The 10,670-nt window shown below is 51.0% G+C and overlaps 1 protein-coding gene across 2 annotated transcripts; it reads left to right on the top strand.

The window, feature by feature from the left end:
- The first annotated feature begins 273 nt into the window (after positions 1-273).
- Positions 274-9,699, top strand: Apln (apelin). Of its 2 annotated transcripts, none has more exons than XM_013118214.3 (3): positions 274-715; positions 6,340-6,511; positions 7,185-9,699. In XM_013118214.3, exons 1-2 carry the CDS (start codon positions 649-651, stop codon positions 6,504-6,506), a joined length of 234 nt encoding a protein of 77 aa, XP_012973668.1. In that variant the 5' UTR covers positions 274-648; the 3' UTR covers positions 6,507-6,511; positions 7,185-9,699. The 2 variants fall into 2 exon arrangements, with proteins under 2 accessions (XP_012973668.1, XP_005076902.1); XM_005076845.4 differs by having other exon boundaries at positions 289-715; positions 7,133-9,699.
- The last annotated feature ends 971 nt before the right edge of the window (positions 9,700-10,670 follow it).

The following is a 10,670-nucleotide window of genomic DNA, read 5'->3' as shown; positions in this document are numbered from 1 at the left end:
AAGCCTTCAGGTCTCTACAAACCCTCTGGACCCCGGCCAGGCAGGCATTGTCCGGCGAGCGGTTGTGGGTTGTCCGAGCAGCCGCTCAGCCTTTGTTGTGGGGCCACCTCGGGGTTCCCTCTCGCGTCCTGGATAGGGCTGCAACGTGCTTGCCTGGAGGGGGGGGCGGTGCGGGAGGCTCTCCCCCTCCCTCTTCCTGCTCTTCTCCCCCCCCCCCCGCCAGCCCTCCCGATGACCACATGACCAAGTGGGCTCGTGGCCAAACCACAAGCTACAAAATGCAGCCCCCAAAGTGAGCCGGGAAGCATTCTCTCTAGCAGCCTGGACCAAAGGATAGTTGCGAGTCGCGGACCGAGCACAGCCAGCTACTTGGAGAGTTTCTGCTGCTGTCCCGGAGCCACCTAGGCCAGCTTCTCCGCGCTGCCCCGCGGCAGGAGAGGAGGCTGCTGCAGAGCAGAGGCGGCGAGCAGGCGTGGGGCCGGCAGCCAGCGGCGCTGCTGGGGCACGCACCCTCCCGTGGTCCGAGAGCCACGCGAACTCCGTGCCCGCACGAGCCAGCCCCGGCTCGCGCTTTTCTCGGCGTCCGGGGTGCCCGGCCTCTCTGCCCACGCGCCGGCTCTTCAGGGCGGTTGTGGACCGAGTTACAACATGAATCTGCGACTCTGCGTGCAGGCGCTGCTGCTGCTCTGGCTCTCCTTGACTGCGGTGTGTGGAGGTGAGTGCCTGCCCTCCCTGCTCGCCTAGGCTTCCTCCGGGACTCTCCCTAGCTACAGCCTGCGCGATCCTCTCTTTCCACCCCACGCGCGCGCTCTTCCCGCCTCCCAGGAAACCCGGCGCGAGCCTTGCAAGAGCAGCCACGCGCCAGCCACACCGGGAGGCCGATTGACAGGGCATCTGGGGCCAGGGAGAGACGTGCTTTGAAGCCACTGCTTCCCGGGACAGTTCGGGGTTTGGTATTATCACGTACATCACCGCTTGGCCCTTCTTGAATGCCCCTCGCAGTTTAAGGCGCTCAGGGCCACAAACTTGCACCCTATGTCCTGCACCCTGCACCCCACGTGGTGGCGGGGAGAAGGATGGGGGCATGTCCAGCTCATTTCGTGGATCAGTGGATCGGGCGACTGACCTGAGCTGAGTGGTCAGGAATCATTGTTGAAGGTCTCTAGGTCTTGGAGTTTAGGGGCCGCTGGCAAGTTCAGGGGCTTAAGCCGCTGGGGATGATGTGCCAACATGTAGACGTGACACTTGTTGCATAGTCTGGAGCACGCTGCGGGGGCGGGGGCGACCGCAGTGGCTAGTGGATCCCAGCTGTTGCCTGAGTGCAAGCAGAGGAAGCCTACTTAGGCAGATCTGGACCGGACAGGGTCAGACTGGTCTCCTTCTGTACTCCAAGGCCATGGATGATCTTGGTACCTACTCCGTTGTGGGACACCTGGCCCACAATCTCCATCTCTCCGGAGACTTGCTTCTTCTATATTCTGGCTTTATCTTCCACTCTTGCCCCAGGTAGAACTTTGGTCCCCCTGTCTCCAGGTACCAAACCAGCAAACGCAGGCCCTTCATGCAACTCAGGGAAGGGAAGTCGCCTTCAATTCCACCTGTACCCATCTCCCACCTGGAAATTCTTGGCACTGGAACTCCTTTGCCTACTTCGGTCCTGGTCTTCAGTATCCCAGGAGCCCCTGCCCAGGCTGCCTGCCCTCTGTGCGTCAGAGCCTCCTGGAGCTGCCAGCTCCCACCTTCAGCTGCCCCAGTCCTGTGATCTGGCTGTCATCGCAGCCTGCCTGGCACAGCAGAAAGGGAAGGTCAAGACCAGGTGGACAATCGCCAGTACCAGGGCTGGCTGGAGTCACAGGGAAGTGGGAGTGAAGAGAGAGAGAGCAGGACAGTGGGTTTCCTAGAGGAAGAGCCCAGGAACTTATTTAGTTTGACCCCCCCCCCCAGAAAAGGAGGATGGCGAGCTGCCCGGGAGCCTCTGGGGTCCTGGCCAACTCTGCCCGGCTCTCTTGGTAGCTACCTCCTTTCTGCACTCTTGTTCTTTGTCATTGCCCTGCATTCGGTACATTGTCAGGCTTCTCAGGAAAGTACATTGGCCTGGTTGGTGCCTCCTGCCTCCAGGTAGCTGTGCAGTAGTCTCCTTCAACACCCTAGCACCCAGACGGCCACCTCCTTGGAATGAAGGGTGCAGACTTTCTCCCCAGAAACTCCTGCCACCCGGGCAGTGGCAGGAAGGGAGCAAAAGCTATGAATAAAGACACCATGGCAGCCTGTCCCTTTACCCTGGAGCTTACACAGCCCGCATAGTCGGCAAGACAACACACCTTCATAGTTTGACTTCAGGCAAATAGTCTGAGGAGTGCCTTTAGAGAACATGATTGGGTACAGAAAGGGTACCTCAGAGGACGCTGGACCACTTGGAGCTGCATACTTCCCCAGAGGGTGAGGGGCGGGAATAAGGGAAGCTTTGGCTAGTAGATACTCTGTGATATTACTAGTAAAGGGGCGAGCTAATTTCAAGGAAGTAAAGCAGGCTTCCAGAACATTTTGGGTTTCTGGTCTAGATCTTGAAACTTCTTGCTCTGTCTCCTAATTTTACATTAAATCTTCGACACACCCTAATGTGAGTATAAGCATCACCTTTACACTTTATTTAAGACAAGCATTGGCTACCTTTAAAGCTCTCCCTAGTTTCCCACCTCTTGACCACTCCCAGAGCCAAGGAGGGCACCTTCTTAGAGGTAGCCAGCAGCCAGAGGTTCAGGTATGCACACTCCTCCTGTGTCCTGGTCTAGAAAGCAGGGCCCTAGAGTAACTTTGTCCTTAGCACAGACTTGCATGAGCCAGTCCCCACAGTTCCAGGCTCAGAAACTTCGTCCTCTTCTCTTCCACTTTCTGTTCGGACTTGGAATGCTCACCTTCCCTCTTCTCCCCTCCTCCAACTCCCGCAGACTCCCCACTGCCTCCTGACCTGGGATACACTTTGCTCTTCTGAGTCTGAGAGTTTCTGAGTCCAGGCCAAGTGTCCCTTGGTCTCCGAGCACCATTTTCTCTCGGTCTGCTCCCTGCATGGCAGCTTCTACTCCAGTGTGCAGTGTAAGGACAGCTTACTGTACCCCTTCCACTGTGGAGGACATCTCCACTCCATCCCCAATTCTAAACTCCAGGCATCCTTGTAACCTGAGCTAGGACCTCAATGGGAAAGTCCTAAGGCTAGTCAAGTGGAGGGCAGGCTTTTCAGAGCTTGATGGAGAGAAACAAGGCTGGCAGTAGGAGACAGCACAGAGCCTTGGAGAAGGTGAATGTGCAGGAGAAGAGCGTCTCATATCCCAGAGACACAAGCATTACTACAAAGCAGTGGACACAGCGTCACCAGTGGAATCTCCACCGGAGCCTAGGGGTGGGCTTTTAAAGCAATCACCATACAGAGCAAACCCTGAACGAGAAGCTTAGTGCACCATTCCTGCTGAGGTTGGCATGTTCCTGAAAAGTTTCACAGATTCCTTTCTGTGTCTCAGCAGGGTTGGAGCTCAGGTTGTGTGAAAGTCCAATCCTGTTCTTCCCCTGGCTGCAGTTCCCAGCTTGAAAGTGCTGTTGCGTCACTCTCATGAACAAGGGCTCCAATCCTCTTGGCTTGAGATTCTCTGGAATATAGCTCCTGCTTCCTTTTAAGCAGAAGATGAGTTGGAATGGCATATTGAAGTGTATTGGGGGTATTCCCTGTCTCCAAATGGGGAATGCCTTTTGTACAGCCAGGACCTCTGCTGTGATGAGAATCAATGGCCTCTAATTTGTTCTTTCAGACAGGAGAAAGCCAGGGTTTCAGGTATCGGCTTATCTGACTAGACTCAGCAGCAAAAGTAGGAAACAAGTGGGAGATGGGATCAGAGTGCAGGAGGTGCCCATAGACTTCCTGCGATGGGGAGGACAATGAGATCCAACCCAATAGGATGGAAGAGGCTAAGCAAGTTCTGGGGTGGCCACTTTCCCAGGCCTGTCTGAGCCTCAATAGGCTCAGGGTGGATCTTCTCTGCAGGTCTAGAGTCTAGACATCTTCCTGGCCTGAGTCCGAGTCACTGTCAGCATGTTGCTCATTCTGGCTTTTGACTTCCCTTCCTATAGTGTGTGTGTGTGTGTGTGTGTGTGTGTGTGTGTGTGTGTGTGTGTGTATGAGTAAGTGAGTGATACTTTCTCCCTCCTGGCACTATCCATACCTATTTACCCCATGCTTGCTATACCTCTAGGATACCATGGCTTGGACCATTGTTCCAAATCCAGTCTTTGAAGGCATGGACATGAGAACCAAGGTCTCAATTTTTTAAGGCCCATAGGGTCTTCTACCTATGCGTGGCCACATACATTCTGGGCACAGTTCTTACTATCCCCTACCTGAAACATGTCTCTGGTTCTGACTTCTTATCAGCATCACTAAAACTCACTCTCAAGGCTCAGGGTAAGCTTTGATAAGATCTAAAAGTCAGAACATTGGCTGGATCAACTTGTGGGGACCGAACAATGGTGTCCCTGAGCCCCTTCACAGATGGTAGCAGGAGGGCAGTTCTGGATGAGTCAAACAGAAGCAGTCCCTAACCCTTGTCATCATCATTCCTCCACCTCCAAAGCACTAATATTATTTTTAACTCTCGGCTCTCGTGAGTTAGAGGTTTAGAGCCTCAGCGAACACATTGACGCACTTTAACCATGAGCACAGAAGTGTGGCAAGTTAACCCGTGTAAACCCCTGGGTCCTAATGTGTCTGGTGTATTTTCTTGGACGAGAATGGGAAGGTGTTTCAGGGATAGAGACTGGGGGTGGGGTGGGGGAGGGGCGGGGGTGGGGACATGTAGTGTGCCTGTCTGGGGAGGAAGAACAGCAGCCCTAAAGGTCTGCACTGAGGGACACAAGGACAAACCTCGCCCACTTTTGGCCCAAGAGGATGCTAAATGCCTGGAAATTGTGTGCAAGCTGAGAAAGACTCATGAGAACCAACGGGCCAAGGAAAGAACTAGAGTATGGGGGTGTTGGAGGCAGGGAGGGTTGTGGGAAGGAGGAGTAGCCAACTGGATGCTGTCTGGAAACTGTGAGACAGCGGTGGGAATTCCTTGATGGATAGCACCGAGACTCCCTGGATATATAGCTGAAGGCAAATCTGATGGTGTGCAGGGAACAGGGGCTGGCATTCATTATCATTGGCCTCAGGCACTGCTGTGTTTCTGAAGGCCATTCCCATACTGGGCATTGCATAGACATCCTACTCCTCTGCCTCTTCCCCCGAACCATCTCATCCCTGCACACTGTTTCTAGGGTCCAAGGGAGTCTCTGGGTATTAGCTCAGCTTTCCTGGCTGGACTTCTGGCTCTGTGAGAGCTGGCAAATGTGCCTTCTCCCTCATCTTCCCCAAGAACATCCTGCACAACTTGGATTCCATTAGGGCTCAGTGGCATCAGATGACTTCTGCACTAAGCCAGATGTGGGCAGATGGAGACAGGAGCCTGGAAGGGCATAACAGAAGCCAGGTGGAAAGAATTCATATTAGAATTTGGATAGGAGGTGTGATCTAGAATGGTAGATCGGCGGGGTGGTGCCAACCCCAACAGCCTACACCACTACTCCTGGTGCGTAGGCATATTTCTTCAGGGCGACAGCTCCTGCACTCATTCACTCACTTGTGCCATATTTATTAGGCTCTGGTCACAGGCTGAATAGAACCCAGTGCAAAGCAGGCTGAGTCAGTTATGTTCTAGCCACATTCGCAAGGAAAAGCCTCAAAGATACCTAACTACTGATGAGGTGCCCGAAGGGGGCAGATAAGATCTCTAGCACACTGAAGTGAGTCACCCTGTCTATCCAAGGATGTAAGCATAGGGTGACATGCATTTGGTATTTGCTTTAAAATATTGCAGCCAAGAAAAAAAAGAACAAGCGAAGCACCATTCAATAACTGTAATGTTGTGTGTCTGAAATGTTTGCAGTACACTAGCTGTAGCGGTGCCATAGGGATCAGTGTCTGTGCACCCCAGCCAAGTTGTGCACTCCAGTCACGTATAGGCTTAATGCTGCAGAGTACACCCCTAGTCATGACATTTCCAAAGGAAGCGCTTGCTTGTGCATGTCAGATACATGATATAACTTTCCAAAGGATATAAAATCAGTTACCTCAGGCAAAATGAGTGGTTCCGTTTGCCCCAGAACAGGGTACGAATGGCACATCTTTTCATCAGGGTAGAATAGAAAATTATGAGGGGCGCCATCTTGTGGAGAAGTTGCCCTGTCCCTTGGACCGTGGCCTCTGCTGTCTCCTCCATCTGTCTTCCTGGCTAACAGATTCTCTCCTCTCCACAGTGCCACTGATGCTGCCTTCAGACGGGAAGGGGCTAGAAGAAGGCAACATGCGCTACCTGGTGCAGCCCAGAGCTTCGAGGACTGGACCAGGCCCCTGGCAGGGAGGCAGGAGGAAATTCCGCAGACAGCGCCCCCGTCTCTCCCATAAGGGCCCCATGCCTTTCTGAACCAGGTATTAGAGCCCCTTGTCAGGTGGTAGCCCTAAAGGATATGGACAGCCTACTATGGAAGGCCAGACACAGTAGGGTCTTAGAGCTTCCTGGGAGCTAGTATAGCAGTTTAGCTACTCTTCTGTTTTATAGAAGAGGAGACTGGCCCAGAGAAGGGCTTAGTGCTTGGAGTCAATCTCCTAACTCCTTCCCAAGAGTGGAGCATTTTATGTTCCTCTGCTCTTCTGCCTGGGATTGGACAGGCTAGTGCCGCTGGAGAGTTCTGGAAGTCTTAGCAGGCCATGACTGGAGAGGTGTGCTGATGGCATGCCTACAGATAGCCAGTGTGTACGCTTACCAGGACTACAGGCGAGTGCGAAGGCCGCAGAGAGCCTTGGGACTGTCAGGCAGGGGACAGAAGAGGCTTGGTGGTAGTGTCCAGAGCAGTGAGAAGCAGAGAAGAGTAAAAGGTGGCCAGAGAGCAGGGCCCCTGTGGCCTGGCCTGATTCCCCTCCCCCTGCAGCAGAAACAAGGGGATCAACTTGGTGCCCTGGGAGTTAGGGTGGAGTGGACATGACTTCTGTTTCCTCTCTTTTTTCTGGAGGATTCCCCTGACCTAGTATGTGTCTGTGACTTCTCTTTAGGATTGAAGAGCTTTCCAAGTGTCAGATGGGTGCCGTTCTCTCTACTCCACAGATTCTTACCATCTCTGGGACCCTCACATCCGTTTGGCTCTCATCTTGCACCTGTCATGGCTGCTGCTGGTCCCGGCTCCTCTCACCCACCAAGTTCCTCTAATGCCGTGATCCTGCCCCTCATTTGGATGATTCCATTTCTCTCACAAGGATCCATTTGGCTCATCATCCTGGTCACTCCTTGGACTGCCACTGGAGACCCAGCTTCTCCTTGGCCTGATCCCCATTCTAGTCCCTATCTACTGGCCTTAGCATTCACTTGGCCCGTCCCTCTTCTTATTATGTTGGGAACTGGACAGAAACACTCCCATCTTCAATGGATTCCTGCACATTCATACTTTCTTAGCAATCGGACTGCTCACTTAGAAGGGAGTACAGAGACGTGCAATGAGAGACTTTGGTTGAGTGGGATTGGATGTTGGGATCCAGAGGAGGTACACTGGGGACACCGAAATGTGGGCATGGTGGAGGGATCAGGAGGAATTGCTGTCACGGCTTCTGCCTTAGCTCGCGCTGGTCCTGCTAAGGAAGAGGCAAAGGAGAGGGGCTCATGAAGTGTTTTGTGACTGTGTCTTCTAACATCCTTGTCCTTTCTACTCTCCTGAAGCCAGTTCAGTCTCCAGGTCAGAAGAGGAGAGTGCTGAGCATGACATGGTTCCATACTCTCCCGGGAGTAAAAGTTAACTAAGCACGATACTTGTTTTTGCCAAAAAAATAAAAAATAAAAAATAAAAGTTACAGAAAGTCAGAGCCCAAAGGACCTTGAAGATCACTTGTTTCCTTATGCAAAAGCTTGCACAAACAGAGGCCCTGGAGAGAGAAGTAGCCTGCTCAGAGTCACTGCAGAGTCTCAATGGGGACCAGGTCTCCCAACTCCCACTTTATGATGTCCTTTTTCCTCTTGATGATGTCCTTTCAAAGAAAATGAAGTGCCTTTTCTGGGTTTAGTGCAGAGGGTAGCTGGGAAGGATGGGGAGGGAGAGGCTGTGAACTGCCCTGTGTGAGCATGGAACGTCCTTCTCCCAACCTGGCCTGGAAGAGTTCATAAATGGTGAGATGTCCCCACCCCCCACCGATAGGCCGGGTTCCAGCCGCACGCCCAGGCTCAAGCTATTTTAATTGGGGTTCTCAGGCACTGAAACTACCATTTGACCCCTGACACTGGTTATCATGAGCCCCTATGTTGACTGGACCCTTGTTCTTGTGGCTTTGGGGGGAGTGTCAGAGGATGGAGAAAGGGAAAGAAAGGAAAGAGAGAAGGAAGAAAGGAGGAGAGATGGGAGGATATGTAGATACGGTTCATCACTCCACCAGGAGGCCCCATCTCTTGGCAGGAGCCCTTTGCAGCCCCTCCCTGGAGGGACACCCTTATCTTTTGCCTGAGCAGTTGTTCTTCTCAGAGGCCTCCCAGGAGGGAGAAAAGAGAAAACAGAAGCTTAATATTCACTTACATATGTGTAGGGCAGGGGGAGTCAGGACCCCCAAGCCCCATAGTAACCCCAGGATTGCCTCTCCACCCCTCCCCAAAGCCTTTTCTTCCCGTCTGCTGCTGCTGCTGCTGCTGCTGCTACTGCTGCCATTTCAGAGGCCACCCCAGGGATCTGGGCCAGGCATGGGGTCCTAACCCCTTGAAGTGGGGGCTAGCTGGTGCCTCTTCTACTGCTGGTGCCTCTCCTCTACCAGGGACTGTGCCTTCTTTCTCTTTGTCGTTTCTGCATCTCCTGCCTTATCAGCCTGCCATCCCCAGCCCCACAGGGAGAGAAGAGGACTATGGCTGAGAAAGAGGAGAGATAGCAAAGGAAGAGAGATAAATGGGCCTGGTGGGCTGTCTTATTTAAAGTGGTTGTGTATGATTCTTATACTAATTTATATAAAGTTATTAAGACCTTTTGAGTTTAAGAAACCTGTCCCCCGAAGGTGTTCGCTGTGTTTGTAAAGATTGTTCTGTGTAAATATATCTTTATAATAAAGAGATAAAAAACTGACAATTTGCCCTTACTCTTTGAGGTCATATTCCTTCCCCCCAAGGACCATGCTTGTCCCAGAGCCCACAGATTGCACGTGTAGGGAGGTGTTTGCATCCCGAATCGGTTCTAGGTCAACTGGCCTCAAACTGATTTGCCACAAGCTCACAAAAGGGCTCTCTATGTCTAAGGGCCAGTTCACATAAATTTGAGCCCCTTTTAAGTCCTTTGGCATCTGTTCGAATGTCCTCATTTTTTCTGGCAGTGTCATTTAAAGTTTTTTTTTTCAGAAGCAATTCATTTAAGGACATACTGATCAAAGGTGGGATTTGTACTAAACGTTGTTTTGTATCCCTGGTGGGTGTCTACTGTTTTATCTGCTTTTGAATACTTTCAGGACTTTTTCGCCAGTTTGCCTTTCTTGAAAAATGTTGTTTTCAGCCATAAATACATTTGGTAATGACTTTGTATGTATCATTTTATGTTTCACAAAGTGGAGTTGCTTGATGAATGAGATGGCCTGAAAAATAAAATGTAAGGAGTTCAATACAATTCTGCCCCATCTGTCTTACTTTCTCTTGCTTATTGTCAAAATGTCAATATCTTTCAGAATAGACAGGAACATTGGGTACATGCTAATTTGGTTAATAAACCCATTAGGTGCGCACAAGCATACACAATGCAGAGAAAGACACAATGAGGACAGAGAAATTGTCAGAATAGATACGTTTGATAAATCTTGTGAGAAATTCTGTAGACTTGCCAAGTATTTAATTTTAAAGAAAATGCCTTCAGACAAACTTGCTAAAGAGTCATAAAACTGCTCAATAGGCGATAACACTGAAAAAGTCACCTACAAGCACGCTTAAGTATCTCATCATTAACAGCTTGCTGCACTTCGTGCCATAGTGATTTAAAAATATGGCATTTTGTTGGGAGTGCCTCTTAGGAAAACGTGTAGTTTTGGAATTGCTGGTTTGCTGTTTAAGTGCACTGGTCGTCAGAGGAACTTAGCGTGTTTAGGCAGAACTTACTTTATACAGATTGGTTTGTTATCTCCCTAATCCATCTACCCCTGGGTTTAATTTCACATGGAATCAAGGACAAAGGGGATCATAAATATTCTGACCCACAAGTGTTCAGGCTTTTAGCCCTTTAAAAGAAAATAATCCATTTTGTCGTTATGACATCATGGACGTAAAGGCTGTCACTGCTTTCTTACAGATGAGAAAACACACTAAGAGAGGGGAAGAAGCACTTGGCCCAAAGTTTCATAATGTGACTATGGAATCTACATCGTGAATTCCAGAATGCAAACTCTGTAGAGTAGGTTTCCTAAACATGAGAAAATGAAGTATAAAATATGGGTTTTTGTTCCAATAAGTGAAACTGAACTTTGGAGTAGGAGACAGCATAGCCTGATGATATCAGGGAGAGTGGAGAGAGGCTGAGTGATTAAAACTGACCCATGAAGACCCAACAGCATCTGGGAAGAGGATGGTGAACGGGGGAGGTAGGGGATA

Source organism: Mesocricetus auratus, unplaced genomic scaffold (genome assembly GCF_017639785.1).
Source record: "Mesocricetus auratus isolate SY011 unplaced genomic scaffold, BCM_Maur_2.0 Super-Scaffold_100003, whole genome shotgun sequence".
In the NCBI taxonomy this organism is placed as follows: domain Eukaryota; kingdom Metazoa; phylum Chordata; class Mammalia; order Rodentia; family Cricetidae; genus Mesocricetus; species Mesocricetus auratus.
This window is presented reverse-complemented; position numbering and strand designations above follow the sequence as displayed.

Excerpts from the sequence above, each read along its gene's own strand:
- Apln (XM_013118214.3), top strand. The coding sequence starts at position 649 with ATGAATCTGCGACTCTGCGTGCAGGCGCTGCTGCTGCTCTGGCTCTCC. Across the intron at positions 716-6,339 it reads CTTGACTGCGGTGTGTGGAG|TGCCACTGATGCTGCCTTCA; the intron begins GTGAGTGCCTGC and ends TCCTCTCCACAG.